The sequence below is a fragment of the Haliaeetus leucocephalus genome, unplaced genomic scaffold (genome assembly GCF_000737465.1).
Source record: "Haliaeetus leucocephalus isolate CR32 unplaced genomic scaffold, Haliaeetus_leucocephalus-4.0 Scaffold110, whole genome shotgun sequence".
In the NCBI taxonomy this organism is placed as follows: Eukaryota; Metazoa; Chordata; class Aves; order Accipitriformes; family Accipitridae; genus Haliaeetus; species Haliaeetus leucocephalus.
The window spans coordinates 3240643-3264877 of NW_010972546.1; the positions used below are offsets into that span (position 1 = coordinate 3240643).

The 24235-nt window shown below is 39.7% G+C and overlaps 1 protein-coding gene across 1 annotated transcript; it reads right to left on the reverse strand.

The window, feature by feature from the left end:
• Window positions 1-19143: 19143 nt before the first annotated feature.
• SOST (sclerostin) lies at window positions 19144-22683 on the reverse strand. Its single transcript, XM_010585653.1, has 2 exons — window positions 22464-22683; window positions 19144-19565 (listed from the first exon to the last, which is right to left on the reverse strand). The coding sequence occupies exons 1-2, from the start codon at window positions 22681-22683 to the stop codon at window positions 19144-19146; spliced, it is 642 nt and encodes a 213-aa protein (XP_010583955.1).
• Between the last annotated feature and the right edge of the window lie 1552 nt (window positions 22684-24235).

The following is a 24235-nucleotide window of genomic DNA, read 5'->3' on the forward strand; positions in this document are numbered from 1 at the left end:
TGTAAGACTAAGAATTACCTCTTCCCAAAGGCCATCTTCTCAGCAAAGGAGTCTGTCCTAGGCCTTCAGATACCTGGGAGGTTGGGGTTTTTCATAAATGATGATAGATAATGGTATATTTTCCAATCTCCTAGGTTTCCAAAACAGTTAATGCTACACAGGGTCTTTCTCTTACAGATTTTGCTCAAACTCTCTAATGTTATTTGTACTTAGGCAGTTAGCACATCTAAGAACTTCAGGTCAGTTTGGAAGCTAGGTAATTCTGGATTTGGCCAAAGCAAATTTATACAAGATATTATGGCTTATACAACTGAAATTAGTTATTGAGGAATGGTTGAAAAAGTATCCTTCCAGAAGCTGTCTCTCCTACAATACCACCCACCAGCACAAGAAAACCCCTTTTTCCTCCATGTCATCTGCCATACGCTGGTGCCTGGGAACCTCCTCCCATGGACTTATGCCAGCAAGGTGTTCTTGTCTAGAAGAGAATTGTTCCAATGGTTTTGTAGAGTAAGAATCTAAAACACAATATAAAAGATACAAGAAACTAAAAAAATAGAATCTTATAGTAGAAATATTCACATGTTCTTACCTGTATACACTGCTGGTACTTCCATCTCTGCATGCCTTAGATTTCATCCAAAGGGAATAATTTCCCTTTTCTAGAAAGTAGAGAGAAACTGAAAATTAACTTTTGCTACATCTATCGTGTAACCACCATTAGAGGAGGACTTGTTAAATATGTTGTTAGCTACTGTTTGCATAACAAAGAATCGGAGCTGGCAAAATTAATTTTATTACAGATATTCTTCTCTGGTTACTGTGATGCTTTTTTATCATCTGCCAAGGATTCATTAGAAAGGACTCTGATATTGCAGTAAAATGGTTATTTCTCACAGTAATGTGTGGTCTTTTCAAGTCTTGAGCACATATTCATAAATTTATCTAAAGAGCCTGAAGACTCTGCACACAAACTTGGTCTTCATGTTCCTAAAAATGGTTCGTTTTGAGAACAAATAATAGGTTTGGAGAAAAACTCCAAAATTTTCTCTTTGCTAACTCTAAAATGAACACCAGAAAGACAGACTACAGGCAACTAAAGGTTTGCCTGCCTTCCTTATGTCTGCAGTAGAGTCACTCTGTGTGTCAGGGAAAAAAGGGAGAGTGTTGTAAAGATTTTGTTCTTTCTCCTGCCAAAACATTCATATGACAGCAAAATTTACTGACATATGTTGGAAAAATAAATCTGCCTCTTTAAAACGGAGGGTGGGGTTGTTCTCTGTAAATTAATGTGCTATTTTTTTCCTTTTTTTTTAATAGCATACCATCTCCTAAATTCCAATCCTGAGCCTAAGGCAACTCTTTCTTTCCATTTCACTTAGATGTGATTTCTGATCCTGCAAGGACTTAATAATATAGTGAAGAATGCAATTAAAAGATAGACTGTAGACACTAGTGCATTCTGAATGGCATCATAACTAAATTACAATTATTAACCAAGATGCTTGCCGTTAAAGAGGAAAAGACTAAGGAAAACAATAAATTCACTTAATTAGATTTACAGAAAGTGTAATTCAAAATATATTGACAAAAGCAGGCTGTCAGCATAATAAATTGTCTCCCTGTCTGTAAAATATGACATGATACTTCTTCCCATTTCAGTAAGAACAATCTAGGATGCAGACAGCACAGAATAGAACATTTGTATCATAGCAATTCAAACTACCTGTTTAAGTTAGGCAAATGAAAAAAATAGACTCCAGCCCACACATTGTGGCCTGGCACAGAGTAGCATCCAAAGATGAATGCAGCTGATGAGATTAATTTGTCGGGCCCTTACTTATCACCTGCAGACTGAGGCTTCATATATTATGAGATCATTTCCTGATGCATGCGCAACGTGCTATTTCAGCTTGGCTCCATCCAAACAGGGCAATTTACTGTGGCCAGAAGGGGCCAGAACTACTACCATATCACATTATTAAAATGGCCTCATAGTTCAGCCATTTGACCTCTGAGTACTAGGTCTACCATGGGCTTCTGCTAAGGATGGCATGTGAAAGGTCCCTTTCTTTTTGGTCTGTCTTATGCCTGTCACTTTTTGTCCCTCTGACATTTAAAATATGGGAAATTCACAAGCTTTGGTGCAGGATTTTCTTGTTTGCACTTATCTGTATGCTAGGGTCTGTTTGATCATGTTTGCTTCATGAAATCTTAATGTAATGTATCGTTTGTCCGTGAGAAACAGATATTATCCAGTGCTACACACTCTTCTGCAGTTAGGGTCACCCCCACATGAAAGCAGTTCAAGGAACAGAGCTAGGACACTCAGTATGTCCAAACTGCGATATCCCACAATTTGTTTAATTATTTTCCTGGTGAAAGTGAAACTGTGACCTGAATCATGCTATTGGCTATAATAAGTACTTTAGTAAGTCACAGCTTAATATGATTCTTTAAAGGTAGTCAGCACCCTCCTTCTGGAAGGAAGGTTCTGGCAGTCCTTGCAGGAATCCAGTACTTCCTACTGGTCTTCAATAGCTAAGAATGATGCAGCTCCTTCAGAGCCAAACACACCTGCAAAACCAAAACAGAGACACTCCATTTTTTGTCTTCAACAGGCACAGGAAGCTGTCTCTGCATCCACAAATTAACATGAATGTTTCTCACAATTCAGTTTATTGTACAGAGTAAACAGAGTTTAGTTTATTGTTTTTTATCTTAAATAATAGGATCTCTGGGGCTCTTGTTTCTTTGTGTACAGCCCCTGGCATAGCGTGCCCCTGAAGATAGAGCAATACCTCTAATGAACAGTTTATTTACCAAAATGGATTGTGTTTGGAAGTGTTACTCACACTACTACTCTAGCTATGTCCACTTTCTCATTTCAGTTGGAATTGATCTTTCCCGTAAAAAGCTACCAAGAATCAAAGCATTCACAGAGAGGAAGTTTTTCTGCTTGACTGTTAGAAATGAAATCCTGTCTAGTATCCAGAGCCATTCTGAGTATTCTTAAGGCACGTGCAGAATGATAATCTGATTTCAAAGAAAGGTGAACAATTTACATATACTGAACTACTTAGTATTTAGCTATATGATATGAAAATAAGATATTGCTCTAATGACATCTGAAGTCTGTGAAAAAGCTTATATCGACATCATTATCTGACTGCAGCATTTTGCCACTATCTCAAGGACCCATTTCTATACATGTCTGTGCTCCTGGAACATTCTTCCTTGATGTACATTTCAAATCTAGTAGTAAATGTCTTATCATGAACTCAGTAATTGAACTCTCTACAACAGTATTGACTGAGGTTGATTATCCACCAGGCTTGTGTGTGCATGTGTTTTTCTTTTACATTATATAAATAGCTGCTCAGCCCTGAGAGCAAGATAAGATGCAAGTCTTTGAACTGCAGGAAGGACAACATGAGTGACTGACAGCAGCAAACCCATGAAAGTGGTTGAGACAACTTTAATTTATTTGTACAGCATGCATATGAAGGGTCCTCACCTCCCGTTTTGGTAATGATATATGACAAGATGTTGACAGTTATTAATTAAACTGCCTGGCATAGCAATGTACACGATGATAAGACCTAAGAAATGTGTAGCATTCCTTCTACCCCATCATGAGAATGAGGCCCCTCCACTGTTCTCTAGCACAGCAGAGATTAGGCTAAAGCATCAATATTCCAGCACAAGCTGGCTACCTAGTAACTGCCTGAACACAGGGCCCTAAAAATTGAAATCCTCTCTCATGCGTTGTGTAGTAATTAAACTTCAGCATTCTTTCTGCAGGAAATGTTTCTCCTGTGTTGTTCCCACAGATTGTGCTACAACAACAATTTTAGCCCCATGAACTGTTAACCAATTATAATGGGATTTTCTCAGTCTACTTTAACTGAGGATCAAAGGCAAAAATGATTTTTTTTTTTTCTTGCCAGATATTGTAATTTAGGATACAAAACACCAAGCGTACACAGGACTCAAGGGTTTGGTCAGCTGAACAGAATGAACTCGGGGCAGGGAAGTAACTCCCACCCCATTTCAGCTTTTCTGATTTGACTTGCCAATATTCCAGTGCTTTCCTTCCTTAAAAATATCCATTGCCCCACAGTTGGAATGCATTTATCCTATTCTACTTTTGTTTATATCTTTCATATCTATATCCTTTATGTATGTGCTACCTGGAGCTAATTATGTTTATATACTGCTCAATTACTCAGAATTTAATACATACCAAATTTCTCACCAGCTTACTTGCCTAATGAAGCCTAAGTTTTCTTTTTAGAGTCCGTTTTGAATTTTAAGTTGTGTAAGAATAGCATGCTGAGCTAATTTGGTTAGCTAATACAGATTGTGATGATTTTTGTCTGCATTTCCTGCATAAAGCAGTAAATAAACCCCCAGTGCTGTACATAATATTTATTAATCATTATTATTTAAAATGGACCAGGAGACTCTCTTCAAGCTTTATGTTTCAGTGAGTTTAGAACGCTGTACAAAGGACTGGCAAAGAACCGAAGTGGTCTTAAAATAACATTGGTGTTAACCATGTGAGTTAAGGGAAGTTCTTTGAATTAGCACTGTAGGTCCTAGAACTTCCCAGTTTTGTCCCAAAGAGGAGAAAAACAGTCATGACGCAAGCAAACTATCTGCTCAAAACACAGCCACAGTATCACAGAATTGTTGAGGTTGGAAAGGATCTCTTGAAGCCATCTAGTCCAACCACCTTGCTCAGGCAGAGTCAGCCAGAGAAGGTTGCCCAGGACTGTGTCCAGCCAGGTTTTGAGTATTTCTATGGACAGAGATTCTCACGAAGTTAAACAAGGCCCAGTACAAGGTGCTGCATGTGGGTCGTGGCAATCCAAAGCGCAAATACAGCCTGGGTGATGAGTAGATTGAGAGCAGCCCTGTGGAGAAGGACTTGGGGTACTGTGCTAGTGCTGAAGTGTCATGACAGCCCCACCTGTATCAGTTAGGATCCGAGTAGCCAGTATGTGGCAAAAAAGTGATTCACATCACACGCTGCCTCACCTGGGATGGCTAAAATGGGTGTTCATGGGCATCAGTGTGAACCAGTCAGGCCCTGGTAGCACCAGGGAGAAGCAGGGCTGGGATGGATTACAAGCATAGATATTAAAGTGTTCAAAATGACACCAAGCCAAGTGGTGTGGCTGATACTCTAGAGGGAAGGGATGCCGTCCAGAGGGACCTTGACAGGCTTGAGAGTTGGGCCCACGCAAACCTCATGAAGTTCAGCAAGGCCAAGTACAAGGTCCTGCACATGGGTTGGGGCAACCCCCAGTATCAATACAGGCTGGGGGATGAAGGGCTTGAGAGCAGCCCTGTGGAGAAGGACTTGGGGGTACTGGTGGATGAAAAACTGAATACGAGCCAGCAATGGGTGCTTGCAGCCCAGAAAGCCAATTGCACCCTGGGCTGCATCAAAAGAAGCGTGACCCCTCCAGGTCAAGGGAGGTGGTTCTCCCCCTCTACTCCGCTCTCGTGAGACCCCACCTGCAGTACTGCGTTCCACTCTGGGGCCCCCAACACCAGAAAGACATGGACCTGTTGGAGCGAGTCCAGAGGAGGCCACAAAGATGGTCAGGGGGCTGGAGCACCTCCCGTATGAGGACAGGCTGACAGAGTTGGGGTTGTTCAGCCTGGAGAAGAGGAGGCTCCGGGGAGACCTTGTAGTGGCCTTCCAGCAGTTCAAGGGGGCCTACAGGAAAGCCGAGAGGGATTTTTTACAAGGGCATGTAGTGATAGGACAAGGGGTAATGGCTTTAAACTGAAAGAGGGTAGATTTAGATTAGGTGTAAGGAAGAAGTTCTTCACTGTGAGGGTGGTGAGGCACTGGAACAGGTTGCCCAGAGAAGTTGTGGATGCCCCTTCCCCGGCAGTTTTCAAGGCCAGGTTGGATGGGGCTTTGAGCCACCTGGCCTAGTGGAAGGGGTCCCTGTCCTTGGCAGGGGGCTTGGAACTAGATGATCTTTAAGGTCCCTTCTCAACCCAAACTGTTCCATGATTCTACAACCTCTCTGGGTAATCTGTTCCAGTGTTTGACCACCCTCCCATTATTACCAGCTGTGGACCCAAAATGAAGGACAAGGAAAGCTTATAGCTATATTATATCTCATAATCAGGAGCCTGTTGTTCAAGACTGAATTATTTAAATTATAATGTGGCTTAGGCATAGAATCAGATCCATACTAACTAGAGACACATGGGGTTTGACCCCTGCCCAGCACAGTGAAGAGGGTTGGAGTGTCTACCTATAAAATTGTCTTTATCCTCAAGAGCCAAAACTGAAGCACTGGGATTCTTGGTGTCTGGGCGTGCTGGGTCATGGTAGTGGTGAAAAGGTGTCTAACAGCAGTTGACTATAGCCTGTTCCTTTGCCAGGACTTGCGGGCTAGTGCTGAGGACCCAGATGCCCTGCTTCTACCATGCTGAGGCTGCAAGCAGTAGTGACAAGCCACTAGGCAATTCCAGCAGAGTAAATGCTACGACTTTTTGCAACCCCTGGAAAATATTGTTCCTCAGAGGATTTGATCTGACTTGCTTAACTTGGCTTCTGTAGTCAAAAAGAAATATTCTGAACTGGAAGTTTATACATTTTAAATTATTACGTGATTCACTGTAGGTCTTCTTCAAGCCATATGTTAAGTTCAAAATTAACATACGTGTGCCCTTTTCTTTTCTTGTGAAGACCTGATATATAGCTTCAGGCCTCTCACCAGATCATTATTTTTATGGAGCATAAAATTTCCATCTTCCTGGGATATTACCTAAACTTATTGTTATGTTTGAAAGTCTGTTGTCAGCCACTTATTTGTTTATAAGGCCCGAAGTTCCCATGAATAGTAAGTTATGTGAGGAAAGCTCATTTTAAAATGTTGTGATTGGTCATTTTGATTATGCAAAGAGTAAAGAATGTCAGAGATGATGAAAAATTAAAAGCATCGACAGGCCTGATTGGAAGATTTGGTAGACAAGCTTTCTTTCCTGCATTTAGCCTCAAAGGCTCTGAGAGTAGCATGGGCCAGAAACATTACTCGCCGTTATGCTCCTGCAGCTCCTAGCCAGGTGGCTCACGCTGACAGCCACCTCTCAGGAATCTGGGGTGTGATACTGATCTTAGCATCTGGAAATCCTGATCCACTTTTGAAAGTGAATATCTAACAGCTTCTTTTCTACTCCTCACGTTTCCATTGTCGTGGTTTAACCCCAGCTGGCAACTAAGGCCCATGCAGCCGCTCACTCACGTCCCTCACAGTGGGATAGGGGAGAGAATCAGAAGGGTAAAAGTGAGAAAACTCGTGGGCTGAGATAAAGGTAGTTTAACAGGTAAAGCAAAAGCTGTGCACGCAAAGAAAGCAAACCAAGGAATTCATTTACTACTTCCCATTGGCAAGCAGGTGTGCAGCCATCTCCAGGAAAGCAGGAGTACTGTGTAACGGTTACTTGGGAAGACAAAACGCCATAACTCTGAATGTCCCCCCACTTCCTTCTCCTTCCCCCAGCTTTACATACTGAGCATGATGTCATATGGTCTGGAATATCCCTTGGGTCAGTTGGGGTGAGCTGTGTCCCCTCCCAACTTCTTGTGTCCCCCTAGCCTCCTTGCTGGTGGGGTGGGGTGAGAAGCAGAACAGCCCTTGACTCTGTGCAAGGACTGCTCAGCAATAACTAACACATCCCTGTGTTATCAACACTGTTTTTAGCACATATCCAAAACATAGCCTCATAATATCTACTGTGACGAAAATTAACTCTAACCCAGCCAAAACCAGCGCATCCATATAATAGAATTATGATATAGTGCAGTATTTCCTACAGAGGCCTATTTCTAGCATTTGCAAAAATGGTAAAAATTCATGTGCACACACCTTTATGTGTACATACGCATACAAATGAAAAAGAGCCTGATTATCATGAAGTCAGTTTTTGCCTTAAGGAGAGGAACCTTATTTTGATGTCATTTTACCTTGGCAGAATATAAAGGGGAATCTGGTCCATGATGCTTAACAGTAGATTTTAAGCAATGATTTAGGCGTGGCACTCACATGCCAGGAGAGCAGGTGTTAGTGACTAGGGACTGCCTTGTACATCCTATTCCTGCAGCAATGCCTCCGCGGTATTGGAACTTGGTAATTCACCTGTTTTGTCTTCCCTAGTTATGCACCTTGTGCATTCTGAAATCAGGGAATGTTTTTCCAAATTAACTTTAACAGATGTGTAGACTTTACTTTTCCATAAATATATAGCAGATATGAACTAAACCACATGTATCTGTGCAGTCTGAGGTAGCTGCCAGGAAACACAGGAAGAGCCATATGTGTGGAAGCCTTGGCAGCTACCATGAGGTTTGTGTCTGAGCATTTTCAAAAAGCAGCAATGAGATAGCACATCAAGATATGCATTTCCAATAGGAAAAATACAATGGCTGACTAACGAGGCTGGGAGTCAGTCACTGCATGAAAAATGAAATGAGATCTACAGTAGACAATGCAAAAACCCAGTATTGTGATATAAAGAAAAGAGTGAGAAGAAAGTGGCAGCTAAATAATTACTTTGCTTAGAGCGGCAGCCTTTCCAAAGTCACCATGGCACTTACACAAACAAAGAGGGTCTTTTAGAAATACAAACACAGCTTAATCATTTTCACAGTTGTTAAAAACACTTTCCAGTATTCTTAAATGAAAAAAAAAAAAAGGCACTATAAAAAAGCAAACCTTCTCCCATGTAATTAAATAGCAAGCAAAAAATTTGATGTTCTCGGAAAAAAAAAAGTAGATGCTAACTACATCTTCTCTCCTTCCATTGTCAGTCTCCTGACTCAACTTACTCTACAATTAAATCTTGTAAAGCCCTCAAGTTGGTAGCAGCACAAAATACCCTCTGTAAGGGCACTAAGTGCCTTTCACAATGTGAGGCTTTGTTTTTTCTTGGAAGTGCCAGAATGTTTAACCTGCTTTTCTTTTGTTATTTTATTCTGTTATTTTATATTTGTACTGTACAGTCCTAACTGCCTTCACTGGTCTGGGATTTTTTAGTCCCATACATGAAGAGCTTGCAGCCTGAAAGTTTTTACAATGTACCTGCTGACTATATTTTACCATGTCTTGCATTTAGTATAATTTATCTACAGCGAAGGGACTGCTTTAAATATCTGTTATTTGTAACAGATGAGTGCTATGACCTCCATGACTAGAACTACTTTAAATGTTCCAGCTGGTTTTAGTCCTTTCGAATTCGTCTACCTGGCTAGAATTAAATTTAACTTTTAACAGTGGCAACATATTGATGCGTGTGACAGTATGAAAAAGAATACATAGCAACACTGTACATATGGGTCTTTTTTTCTTTTTTTCTTTTTTTTTTTTCAGTCTAAGGGTAAATCACACTGCTGTATTATTTAGAATTTAAAATACATTTATTCAATGCACTCCTGTAAGGCAATAACAGATTGTTCAGCTTCTCAACCAAAGCATGATCAGGTGCTCTTTTTTCTTTTCTTTGGAAACAGTCAAATGAATCAGGCCAGCAGGTTCAATTTTTTTTTCTTTTTTCCTTTTTTCCTCTTTTCCTCAGTTAGAAAGCATAGATCCATTTTATGGTTGTTGATACACCTTTTAATATCCTCACATTCTCTGTGATTCTTAACTGTGTGTAGGAAAGCATGCTATAATTTTCTTCCTGCAGTTACAATCAGAAAAATATGTCAGAAAATGTCTACACTCTTTTCCTGCTGAAAATTAAAATGTAAAATACTGAACATGTTAAGGAAGAGAGCTGTATTTACTAATATAATAATAAAAAAAGACTAAAGAAACTTCCTATCTGGTACCTGTATAGAGTTTAATATCACATCTGAGTAAAAATATTTTGAAATAACACTGCTATGTGCTGATTTACTACAAAGTATGTCCAAAAGGATATGCACGAGTTTTTTAAGGTAAACCGTGTACTAGGCCTTGTCCTCAACTGTTTGCAAAAAATGTAATTGAAATGAAGTCAAAGGACAGAGCTCAGCTTAAACCAACTGACAATTTAATCCTTGTTTATTTATATTCTGAGAGGTTATTAAGCTTAAGCATTAAATCCAAATATTCTTACCTGCTATGTATGTCAGGATTATTTTTGAGAGATTAAATGTTACTGAGAATTCTCAGTTTTGGCTCTCAAGAGATGTTACTTATGCATATGTATGTAACCAGACTAAAATGGTTGATGCTTGATTCTGCAAACCATCACTAATTCTACATTCACTGGTACTGAGAAAGCTATCTCTCTAGGAGTGCAGCATGCAGACATACAGCTGACTCTAACAGACAGCTTTTGTCTTCGTAAGAACACTGGTCTTGTTTACCCTATACATCCTGTGAACTGCACAGAAGTCCATTTTATAAACTAGAAAGAACAGAGTGTGAGTAGAAAGGGTTCTGAGAGTACAACAGAAGATTTTCAAGAACACTGAATTTAAAATGTGATTCTCCACCATATTTCTGCTATGAAGGGAGTGGCGATGTAAGCTAGCATGGAGGTTAGGCGTAGCCATAACAAGAAAGGCTTCTCTTTGGCAACTATGGAATAATGGTCCAAAGAGTCCCTCACTGATGAAGCATTTTGCAAGATTTTAAAATTTTATTTGGGAACATGTTGTAATTATATTTGAGATTTTTTTGATACCTAAGTAATCAGAAGAAAGCTTTTTCAAGCTTTTTAAATTTGCAGACACCTGGAAATTTCCAGTGGAGGTGTACTCTCATGCGTAGTGAACATATTTGATATAGGGTCATTTTTCTCAGTCAGATTCCAGACCATCCCTGCCTTTGAAGTAGTCCCCAGAGTCTAGGTGTTCATAGCCCATGACTCAAGAAATTATCTGAATTTTTTTTTTCCAAGTGAATTTCTTGAATGTTAACTCATTTTAAATCATCAAGTGTTGCAGATGTGAAGAATCCTTCCATTATTACTGCTAAATGTGTTTCTTTTTGCTTATTAGTATGGCTTTTTTGGCCTTTCATAAGTAGAAAGATCTCTTTTTTAAACTGCATAAATGTAATCTGGGTGATTGTCCTTTAAATATTGTCTTAGGATCCAAATGTCAAAAATCAGTACAGTTCCACCGAAACCCATATTGGTTTCAGTTTTCACTTGGATATGATTTTCTTCTCAGTTATGTTTTGTTTTTAAAAAACCAAAAAATTTCCTGGACCAGCTTCTCATCAGACTTGTGTGTGAGGTCTCACTGAACAGCCAGTTCCAAGTATGTTTTTAGTATACCTGCCATTGCCCCAAAGACCACCCATAAACTTTCTATAACAAGTTAGGGGGTTTTATGTGAATGCCCTTAGAGATGTGGCACATCCACTGCTTTTGGGCCTTCTATTTGCCTTCTAAATAGCAGAGCATTCTATATATATTAAAAGTGATATTTTCGCTGTTTGCTGAGAAATACAAGTAAGTTCAAAGTCACTGGCTATAACGTCTGTAACATGTACTTCAAAATAGTAGTGATGTATTTCAGTAAATATAGTGTGATGGTACTGCTGACCAAGACAGAATTACATATTTGAGAGCTATGAAGCTTAAAAGTAAATTGGTCATGGACTGAGTTTATTTCTCATATGTAGACTGTTCAGACTATGCTACAAATCAGTTGCATACATATCTGATGGCCACTTTGAGGTTCCAGGCATCCCAAAATAATGAAAAACTAGCTAAAATCCTTAAATTCTAGACAGACAGCATCTCCAACTAGAAGAAAGGGACATGTTTGAGGATATGATGCTTAAATTCTGAAATTATGCCAGTTTTCCCAGTAAGGATATCGTATTCACTAATTCCTGTCACTGAACTATGCTCCATTGAATGTTTGCATTTATTAACCCTTTTCACTCCATGAAGTACTATTGTTCTGTTCTTGTTGTAAGTGCAAGCCCAAAGAATAATCATTATGACTCACTGTTAGCTCTTGATGCCATATTAGAGATGTTAATGACAAAACTAGCTCTAGAAAAAAGTGTCTTTTAAAATGACTGGGCCTATTTTTGGCTCCTAGGAGGAGCCCAGACACCTCTGATTTGAACATTAATTTATTCAGAGGCCCATACTAATGAGCAGGCTGAAATTTCACATGCATTTTCTCAATTCATTGGAATTCTATGCAATTGTCTGTCCTCTCTTTCCCCCCAATAATGATTTTCTGATAGTGCTACTTTTGTTTCTAGACATGTAGAAATTCATCATGAGTGAAAAGTTTCTGGTTCTGAGCACCACCCTTAATCTGAAGAACAATTTTAGAAGAAAACTATCACTTTTAAAACTGACTTCTCCTGCTAATTTGACTAGAAAAAAATAAGGCCCTGCAAATAGCAAAACCATCCAAATGGGAGAGTAATTACCTTCAATTAAGCCTTATTTCTGGTTATAAAAAAAAACACCAAAACAAACCAACAACCACCCAATTCTAAAAGCATGTTGTGCAGACTGGAAGCATTAGAGTTAAATACTGGCCATTTTATAGTGAAAGGGAAGGAAATAGACAGGAGGAAGGAAGGAAGGAAGAAGAGATTAGAGAATCTGACAGATGTAAATAGTCTCAGAGGAGCCACTATGTCCCAAGGCCTCTCCTAAGGGAAGTTTTTACACCAAAGAATCTGGTAGCCTGAATGAAGAATGACATCACTTATTTATTTAGCCAGAGCTGAGCTGTTTTCTTAAGACATTGAAATAACCTCATGCCACAACCATTAAACTGTTGGTGAAGTGATAAAGATGTCTGTTTAATTTAGGGACTTGATAACCACAAAATAAATACACTTTTATTTCTTGGTTTGAGAGTATATTTAAATTGCCTGGAAAGCCATGAACAAGAAAGCTTGAGTCTGAAGGCTGATGCTACAAACAGCCTGATGTGGCAGTCTTCAGTAGGAAGATGCATAACTTTGGACTTGTAACTCAGTCAAGGAGTTGGGGCTGCTTCCCTTTGAGATGAAAATGATGGTATTACCCTTACAGACACCAAGCACAGGCCAATGTTTCCACATCCTGAGTGCTGTACAAATTCATAAGAAAGGAACGATTTCAGTCTAAAGGGCTAGTGCTGAAGTGTCATGACAGCCCCACCTGTATCAGTTAGGATCCGAGTAGCCAATATGTGGCAAAAAAGTGATTCACATCACACGCTGCCTCACCTGGGATGGCTAAAATGGGTGTTCATGGCATCAGTGTGAACCAGTCAGGCCCTGGTAGCACCAGGGAGAAGCAGGGCTGGGATGGATTACAAGCATAGATATTAAAGTGTTCAAAATGACACCAAGCCAAGTGGTGTGGCTGATACTCTAGAGGGAAGGGATGCCGTCCAGAGGGACCTTGACAGGCTTGAGAGTTGGGCCCACGCAAACCTCATGAAGTTCAGCAAGGCCAAGTACAAGGTCCTGCACATGGGTTGGGGCAACCCCCAGTATCAATACAGGCTGGGGGGTGAAGGGCTTGAGAGCAGCCCTGTGGAGAAGGACTTGGGGGTACTGGTGGATGAAAAACTGAATACGAGCCAGCAATGGGTGCTTGCAGCCCAGAAAGCCAATTGCACCCTGGGCTGCATCAAAAGAAGCGTGACCCCTCCAGGTCAAGGGAGGTGGTTCTCCCCCTCTACTCCGCTCTCGTGAGACCCCACCTGCAGTACTGCGTTCCACTCTGGGGCCCCCAACACCAGAAAGACATGGACCTGTTGGAGCGAGTCCAGAGGAGGCCACAAAGATGGTCAGGGGGCTGGAGCACCTCCCGTATGAGGACAGGCTGACAGAGTTGGGGTTGTTCAGCCTGGAGAAGAGGAGGCTCCGGGGAGACCTTGTAGTGGCCTTCCAGCAGTTCAAGGGGGCCTACAGGAAAGCCGAGAGGGATTTTTTACAAGGGCATGTAGTGATAGGACAAGGGGTAATGGCTTTAAACTGAAAGAGGGTAGATTTAGATTAGGTGTAAGGAAGAAGTTCTTCACTGTGAGGGTGGTGAGGCACTGGAACAGGTTGCCCAGAGAAGCTGTGGATGCCCCATCCCTGGCAGTGTTCAATTTAGCCATACATTGTGATGCAGTAGAGGTGAGAATGTTTTGATGATTGTCTTTGTGTTCCTTATACTTTTACTTCAGAATTAGCAGGGCTTGTGCTGATGAGTTTTACCTCTACTCAGGTTTTAGTGATTAGTTTTATTATCCTCTTTTCAGAATAATAACTTGTCCTTATAAAAGAGCAGTGAGAGCTTTTAGGATTGAAAGAAATAGCTAGTTCATGATACAGTGTCAGGAATGGTTAACGGAGACAGAAGAATTATTACTTCCTTTCCTTTGGGCTTCAGGCACAGTATGTTTATTTTACTCTAGTGAGAAAAAAATTCATTTTGGCATCAAAACATAGAGAAAAGCATCATATTCCTAATCCAATGAAAAGACAACAAGGCATCATGAGCCTTGTCCGTGAAACACTGCAGCTTGACATTACAACTCTCCAACGTTCAGTGTAAAAACTGTTCCCACAATTCTGGGAACAGAAGAGAAATGTCCACCCCTTTGTATATAACTGGAGAATACTTTGTGCAGAATTGTCCTTTGATGACTCTAAGACTGAAACAGGAGCAGTTGTACTGTTTTGTGTAACTGAGTAACATCAGCTGTGTTTGTTGCAAGTTCTGCAGCCTATACTGGCTTTATTTTAAACTATGAGTTATTTTAAAGGGGGACTTCCTTTACTTGCCTATCAAGGGGAGTTTCAGTTTATTCAAATTTCAGGTTACAGCTGCACAGTATGTTCAATCCAAACTCAAGCTACATATAAATGTGTTCTATGTTAATTTAAGACTTTTGAGCCTGTTTACTATAGAAAAGTTGTTCTGTGCGCCCATATACTGTACTAATTTGAGTGAAACAAGCTAATTATAAGTTGATGTCATATGGCTAAAAAAATACATGTTTATTCCTTCCGTATTTCACAATGCTGACTTTCTCAACCACATTTGCAGAACACATGCATAATATGTTTTCTGGACCTAGGGCCCCACTGGATGAAGTTATGTTCTTTGTAATAAAAAGTTGAACCTCATGCAAAATCTTTGGGACTTTGTGGATACCAGCAGGCTGTTTGTGCTGCCTGTAAATTTATCTTTCACTGAATAATAGCAGAATTGTATTTTTGCCAGAAAAAGAAATAAAGTAGGCACACTGACTATTGTTAAGTCAGTGAGTATATTGTAGAGAATGCACTGTGATTCGTTGTCTACACAAGTTGGAAATAAAAATGGGGGACAAATGAATGTTCAAAGCTGATTTGGAGAAATCATGAATCCTGCCTGAAAAAAATAAACTTGATTTTTTTTCTGTGAACTACCCATTATGACAGTTGTTCAGTTGTTGACAGGCAGCTGTCTCCAGCCAAGTGAAGGTAAATTCAGTGACCTGTTACTACTTATAGTTCAGGAGCACTTAAATTACATACCATTGTGCTATTTTATTCCAAAAATTACAATGAAGAAATTTACTCTTGCCTGAAGAGTTTATAGTCCTGAAGAAAAACTATTTAATGCTTCTGTAAAAGGAGTGCGCAGCAGTTCTCTGCCCATTACAAAGCCCCTTTGGAGTATTTGTTACTCTGAAAGAGCCTGTCCCATGTATGTCTTGTGTACAGTAATGTTTCATTGATGTAAGGACAATCTATAAAGTCACTCTGTTTTCACTTATTTCCTCTGTGTACGGTATCAAGCTTTTTTCTTTGGAAAGGACTGGAAGTGTATGGATTTGGTGTGAAAGACAAACTGAAATTTCCAGCAGATGCTCATTCTCAAACCCCCAGTTAGATATGGCATCTCCGATGTACAGCATGTCCTTTGAGTCATAAATAATGCTTTCAGCAAACACTGACACAGATTATTAGACCAGTAAGTCACTCTCTAAATTTCTGTCTTGTTCTAGAACCCTACTAATAGCTGTAAGTAATATGTACTAATGTGAGGCTATAATAATGTACACCTTTATTAGAAATTTAAAAAAAAAAGAGAGAGTGTGTGAAAACAAATAAATAAATAAACAAACCCAAATGCTCAGTTTGAAAAGAACCCACGTGGGGGTGGGGGAAACGTAGCAGTCTACCTCTGTGAAACATCCCACATTTTGGGTTTTCCAGCTGTTTGCAGAATACTACTATTTCTTGTTCCTCTCCTGATAATATAAATTGCAAAAGAGGTGGTTAGACAGGACTGTTTCAGGAGTAAGATTACAGAAGACTAAGCATATCTGCAGACTGCTCATCTAATCCACTTTTAACGTGTGGTAAGAAACCAGTAGAGAAGCAACTGTAAACAGGATGGGCGTTGAGAGGAAATATAGTAGTGCAAGTGCCTCAGGACTCCCTGTCTATTGGTATTCTTTTAAGAGCTTTTATAACATGCAAAGAACCAATCATTACATTGTAAGTCAGAAAACTGCAAGATTCTGAATGGCAGCTTAGCAGCAGGAAACTTTTGCACTTTTGGTAGAAGAGAATTGTGTGGGACGACTGGGGTTTTTTTTTGAAGAGGACATCTTTAAGGTGAAACATTTGGGAGAAAGATATTACTGGTTCACCTGCAGCAGGCCCTATATTTCTGAACTGCCTGGAATCCAGCATGAAGTCTCAGATAAAGTAGAGTAAGTCTCTTTCACTGGCTTATCACAGTCAACATTTTAAAATTAACATTCCAGTAACTTTAGATGCCAGTGAGACTGTGGAATAGCTTTGCAGAGGAACTGAACTTCTTTTCTTATTTAAGAAGCACTTGCAAGTGTTCATGCTGATTTCTGAAAATTAAGCCCCAAGTGCCAAATTCATAAAGTCAAAGATAAGTCTGGAAAACGTTGTCACAGGTATGACAACTGTTTGTATTAGGTTTCTATATGAGGTATCAAATAATAGTAGTGATAGGACACTTTATCTACTGGCTGTCTTGAAAAAGCTGTTAATCTTTACAGCTGTATTGAAAGACCTGCACGCTATGTGCAGTCCAAGCCCAGATTTCCCTGACTTCATTGGAAAATGTTTTTGTTTCTTAAAGAACGTGGCCTTATAAATGAAAATAAGCATAGGTCTACAATATCAAATTGTTAAAAAGTTTAACTGTTGCTTGGCAGCACTTGCAAGGGGATTCCACACTTCTTTTTTTTCCAGTGAGAGAAATCTGAAGCAATCAGATTTCAATCAAGAAATCTTGACTGGCAGTTCACAGACTTCTTGTTTTCTTTCGTGGCTTTATCAGGTTGTGAACATATGAATTGGGAAATGTCACTGGGAGTAGGAGGGAAACTGAAATTGGCTGAGTTTTTCTTCCTCAGGGGAAGTTCTGAGCTCCACATCTGCCCAGGAAGACTTTTTCCATGAGAAATGTCATGCATTGGAGCAAGAAGCTCCAGGATAGAGCTTCTTTAGAGATATGTGGGTTATTGATTGAGAATTAAGGACCTTGACACTCTCTATCACAGAAACTGGAGTCAACACCCTGACTGTTCTAATTCACTGGCTTTGCAGCAAATCAGCTTTATAATATAGCTGAAAATCAATGAGTCTTCCTATAATTAATCATTGTTTCTACTTTATTAACAATGTATTTAAAATTAAAAATAACAGACTAATATTTTTAAAGCAGTATTACTTTTCATTCTCTACAAGGAAAAACATTGCATAAATAATTTCTGAGAAAAAAATAAATACGTAATTCACTCTCTGAAACAATACCTTTTCTCTCTAGGTTCTGGTCCCGCATAAAATAATTGCAAAATCTATCAACATCACAAATTTCCATGGTTTATATGATTTCAGCATAAACTCTACATAGAAAATAAGAACAGTGAGGAACTGTTTTCATCCCAAACTGTGTTCATCTGATACTAGGCTTAGCACTTCTACAGGATATATACAGCATGTGACAACTCACTTTCTAACAATATTCTTTAATGTAAAAACACAAACATTAGTCTGAATGTTGAGAAGCTAAGTAAAGGAAAGTCGCTGTCAAACTAAAGACTTACCAAAGTTGCACATACCAAAGACTTTTCTAGAGGAAATCATGACTTTAAAATTAGCAGAGGCTCACTTTTAATGCAGAACCATCACCTTACTCCCAGAACTTGGCTTGCACAGTCAGCGCTACGAAGTGTGTGGCCAGATAATCCAAACTCTACAGAATAGAAAATGTATGTTGAGATATCTAAGCTGATACTAAAGTCAATTGTGTTCTAGGAAATAAGGCATAATCAGTACCTTTTATGTTAAATTATGCACATCATTAGCTGTTTACAGGACAAACCTCAGTGAGGTTATCTGGTTTGAGAGGAGCATCCATTTCATAAATCTGCTCCACTTAGAATTTTTTTAACTGTTCCTAAAACAAATCATTGTCCCTAAACTAAATATGGTTTTAGTTTTCAAATCTCAGTTTTGAATCCGTTGATCCTACAGTCTTTTAATTAAAAGTACGAAATAGATTTATCACACTTTCACTTTTGTTTTGACAACATAAATATCATGTTTTGTGTTTTAGAGGAAACAACTGGGGCATGAGGACATCTGACAGGATGTTAATTTCCAAACAATTTGACTTCAGTCACCATAACTGTTGAAATCCCTGCTATCACTAACTTTCTACAAGTCATTCAGAGAGTGGTAACTCTCCAGGTACTTCCCTAATTGCATGCTTGTCCTGCATCATGGCACTTACAAAATTGGGAAAAGGATCTCAGTGTTCTTTTCACATAAAGTGAGTTAGAATGACTTCTAACAAAGTGTGATTGTCACCATAGCAGCTTCACTTTCTTCTGCCTTTCTACTTGTACAAGCCACATGACTTCACATGAATCTCCAAGGTGTACCTCTCCTCTCAGACTGAATTTAGGTGTTGCTACCTCCAGCTTGGTTTATCTCATTCTCTTATCAGACCATAACTGCTATAATCTGATAGATTTTTGACTATGTGAGCCTTTGACCCAGCTTAGCAGAAGGAATTGGAACCTACTGCAGTCAGAACGTCATGCTGTGGCCTGTGAGTGCCATTTGATGTTTTGTAAAATATCCAGAGCTGCTAGGCTGTATCACTCAGAGCCACCTTCTAATAAGCATTTTCTAACTCATGCTGGTTAGATTTGCTGCTCCTGGCTCTGGAGAGACGGGGCTTCTTGTTCTTCTGAGGCCTGACAGTTTCCTTTCCAAAGTCCTTCAGCTCAGACTGGTTGTGGTAGCGGGTGTAGCGCTTGCATTTGCAGGATGTGACAGCTCGGAATTTGTAAGTCCGAGTCTCTTCCTCAGGACAAGCCATCTGGATGCGCTGCGTGCGAGTATGAGCAGGAATGCAGCGATAATCCAGGGCATTCTGACGCCACCACTTCCCTCTACCAATAGAGTTGGGAAGGAGATGCGAGGGGACACACTGACCAGAGCAGACCAGTTCCTTGACAGGCTTGATGCTGCGGCAAGGCCCCTCTGTGACATAGCGGGTGGTTCGCATTTCTCTGCAGCTAAAGCCAGAAGCATCTGCAAAAAAGAAACACATTAATTACTGCTTTCCTCACCATCCCTGAGAAAGCACTTTTTGTTTCTGTAGCAGATATCTAGCTCTGAGCTAGATACAAGCTGGACATCTTGAATGGCAGATTTTGGGAAGAGTATCTCCAACGACTCACTCATGCAGCTTCTAAATAGTTGGTTACTCTAGTTATGAGACCCTTGAATAACAGTGTACAAATTGATGAATAAAATCCTTCTCTTGCCACTAGGTAAATTCCATGTCAGGGTTGTGCAGGTGGGCAGGGGAGCTTCTGAAGTGTAACCCCAGCAGCAGCAGTTACTTCATGGGAAATTTTGATGGGATTCTCCTGGCTTCATTTACCTGTGGGCAAAACCTTCTCCCATTGCTCTAGTTTAACTCTATTGACTTCAGAGGTTGACTCCAGATATAAATTCTTTTGCAACAAAGAAAGTGTTACTTAAGTGATTTTTAACCAGCATTATGTGTTAGGGAAATAGCAGGTAACAACAGTGCTAAGGAATTCCCACTCTTCAGGCATTAGATTTTCCAAGTTTACTGTTCTCTGTGATAATCCCACATGTCCCACATAATTTCCTTCAGACAGCGAGAGGCATATTCTGGCTGATTAGGAACGTTAACTGTGGTTTTTTCCCCCTCTGCTTCTCAATGGATAGCTATAGGCAAATGAAACATTAGGAAAGACAAGATTTTTTAGCATTAAGGATTTAGAAAAACTTTCCAACTCTAGGAACAGACTTTTTCCAAAGGTGTCTCTTGCCAAGTGACACACTTGGCTAATTGACTTGTTTGGAAGACACAGAATTTGATTTTTGAAGGTGTTTGTCAAAGAACTTCATCTAGATAAACACATGTTAATGTTCTTCTCTCAGTCAAAAGGGTAGTTTTAACTCAGGAATGCTACTTGGGGTGGAAATCCTTGAAGGTCAGATTACAAACAGAAGGCTGTGTCTCTTAGGCCCATTCTCCTTGCTATGCACAAGGTGGTTCCCTCCTTAGTACATCAGAAGAGAATTCTGACCCTGAGTCATTAGTGATAGAACAATATTTGTACAGACATTTTAATTTTTGTTTTTCCTGTGAAGTACAGAAATATGATTTTTAGGGCTCAGGTTTATATTTATCAAAGTACAGCTAGCAAGATTTCATTTTTTAGAAGTTTTAAGGACTGCATTAATGAAATGAAATGAGACGATCCATGTCATAATACTGTGACAAAAATGCTGACAACTAAACTCCATGTGCACTTAGACTAATACCACCAAGTTCCCTAAGCATTTAAGAAAATTATGTCTGTCTATGTAAATAATGGTCTGAATCAGGTGTATTGTACAACTGTAGCACATAGGCAGATACAGTTAAATATACAGGCATTTGCCTCAGCTATATAGGTTTTTTTTCTGTGCATATATTTCCTGTTCTGTATGTGTGCAGGTTCCATGTACTGCAAAATTATTCATGGTCTGGTGCAACATCATGTGTCCTGGGAAGGTCTGGCCACTTTGGATTGTCATTTTGATTCCTTGTGTTAAAGATGTTAAAATAAGTATGCAACACCATTGCATATCTTGAATAACTGTCCAGTCTCCTTCAATCTCTCTTTCTTAAGTAAATGTCCTTTCCACTTAAAAAAATATGCACAAATGAGAGGTACAGATTCCCCCCAGTTGATGTCAGAGTAGTAAGAGGCTAAAAAATGAAGCTATTCAGATGTAACAACAAAACCAACCTGCCTTGACCTGGTGGTTGGTGGGGCTGCCTGGGAGAAGCAGAGTGCTCCCCCTTTTAGGGATTTAAGACCCATATAAAGTTGCACTCTCAAAACCATTCTTTTTTTTTTCCTTTTAAAATATTGTTAATGCTATGGTTTTAAACACCTTAGCTGACAGCTGCAGCAGGAAAACAGAATTGCCTTCCAGTTGTCCCCAGAGAAAGGCAGCTAACTCAGATCGGCAATGCACAATAGTGGAAAGTGTAAGTTTGACTTGTTGCTATGTGCATTTGGTAGCCAAATGCGTCAGTCCGGAGGACCAAGTTCGCCCTGTTTGCCAGCAGAACACTTCTTTAAAACTACCTTTCTCTGTTTGGTGCTAACTACCCATCTTCCATCTCTGCGCACAAAGCTTGTGTTTTGCATCATTGCTAATGTTAGACATTTGGCCAAATGCAGTAACAATATCTTATGAAGTATGTCAGTGCTGTAAAGTAGCCAAACTGATTCCAAGATTGCACACTTCTGCAAAATAAAGTCCCCTCCAATTCCTTTGGGCATGAATTCCCCTGGGGACTGCTTTAACTGTTCATAACAGCTTTTTTGGCTGCTGGAATCTGGCTGAAAAGCTGGCTGTTGGCAAAGGGCAGTGAGCAGCACGCTTCTCTCATCTAGCTGAATGCAACCTCCATGTGCCATTTTTGCTGTGTGATCTTAGACATCACTAGTGTGACTCTTTCTTAATATTAAGAATTTATATTATTATCTTCACTGTCAACCCATTGCCCCATCTTAACATCTGAGAAAGAAAGATCACTTGTGGTATTTCCTCACACTGCTTGCAAGCACAAAACACAGAGAAACTTAAGTAATATCTTCTACAGGTTTTATGTATTGGATTTGTGTCTGCAGGGAGCAGCTGGGCAGAAAAGGAATGCATGTTGTAGTACCTAAGGATTGTTCAATAGATAGACCACATTTTTCATCAGTAAACTCCGGTATATCCCTTCTAACATTTACATTGATACTTCAACAGTAGCTGTAACTCTGTATCACTTTACAGTGTTAGCTCCACACCTGAAGTTTTTAATAAATAAACATATATGGTAACAAGTATTCTTTTACAAACTGTCTGTTAGGTCCAAAACAGTAATAATGATGTTATTTTTCTTACCGTTAGGGTCTGGAGCTTGTTGTATGTGTCTTCCTCCATGCTTTGCCTGGTTCATTGTGTTGTTGTTGCTGAAAGCCTGCTCCATCGGTGTTTCTGTATTTTCAGTGATCTCAGGAATGATTTCTGTGGCATCGTTTTTAAACATTTGCCACCCTTCCACAGATCGAAATGCAATTTGTATTAAGACACAGACAGAGCACACAGCCCAAGCAATCTGCATGGTGGCAGCTCACAGATTAGCTTTTCAGCACCCTGACAGTCTCAGATCCCAGGCAAAGGCACATTATTCCCCTTTTTTAAATCCTTTTTAGAACCAAGCCAGCCAATGACTATACAAAGTGGGAAGGGCCAGACAACAACTCATTCATCTCAGCTTTTGTCAGTGTGAAATAAAATGGGTGTGTGGGAGTGGGTTAGTGACAATATTCTACACCTTCTATGTAAAAACTTCTCATATGTGCTTCATTTTTATGCCTGGCAACAATAGTGATTGACAAGACTAGGATGAATTGCAACCTGACAAGTCTTTCTGCAGTTTTTTCTGACAATGGTAGAATCAAAACTTGCTTCTACCTCCATATTTGAATCTTTGGTTATTGTCTTTTCCAAAGGTTTTTCAGACTTTTTATTTTTACTGTTCTTCCTCCCTGAGCCACTCCCTGCCCACCCCCACCCCGACCCCTGGTATAAAGTAAGCAAATCTAGAAACTGTAGCTCTGTAGTTACACTTTTCAATCTCTGCAGGCAAATGACTGGGCGGTGGGGGGGTGTAGCTTTTTTTTTCCTTTACAAAACAAGGAACTCCACATTTTGTTTCACAAATGTACTGGAAGAAACAGGAAAGAAGTTCTTTTCAAAATGAGAAGTTGTTTTGTTTAGTTTTCCTTAAAAAAAAAGCTACTTGGAATATGTTAGTTAGGGTAAACAGCCAGGATGTTGTACATCATGCTTTTTGTTGTGCTCTTTCTCACCTTTGTATCACTTAAACAAAAAGCATTCATGTTTGCTTTAAATACACTGCATACTACTACTTCTGCTGACATTCTGTGCAAGTGTTGAATATAGGACATTTGCTTATTTTAAACACAAGAACATGACCAGACTGATTTCCATTCATGATGCAACTAACAGAGAGAATTGATGACCTTATGTCTAGGGCACCGATGCCTGAGATGTATTAATGTGTCATGTTTTAAAATCTCATCTATAGTATTCTTCTTCCTTGCAAAAATAAGATAGTGGTGATAGCTGCATCATTTCTTTGTCTCAAGACCACATACACTTTCAAGTTATTTGCAAATGATGTCGGGCTAAATACATTAATCGGAAAGCATCTCAGCTTTTAGTAAGGTTAGATACTACACTGAGCTCATCATAGCCACTGAAAGCAAAATGTTTGCTTAAAGCAGTAGAGGGACATCCATGTGTGTTACTGCAATGTTTGTTGCATACATCCTCATGAAAATATTTCATGTAGAAGAGATTAAAAAGTGATTCACTGTCTGACTTTTCCCTACTACTGTAAGACTCATTACTGAAGGCTTGCATTCCATTCTGACAATTCCCCTGACCTGGCACAGAAAACAGATGTCACCAAATTTAAAGTGGAGGTGTATTCTCCCCTGGTGTGACCCTGATGATAAATAATAGATTTAAACAACAGCAATGACCTGAGGACATTTTGCCTCTTCAGCCTTACACATACAGACACACATAGCAGATGCACTAGTGAGTTTGATGAGCTTTAGCATACCTGCTCTGTACAATGGTCC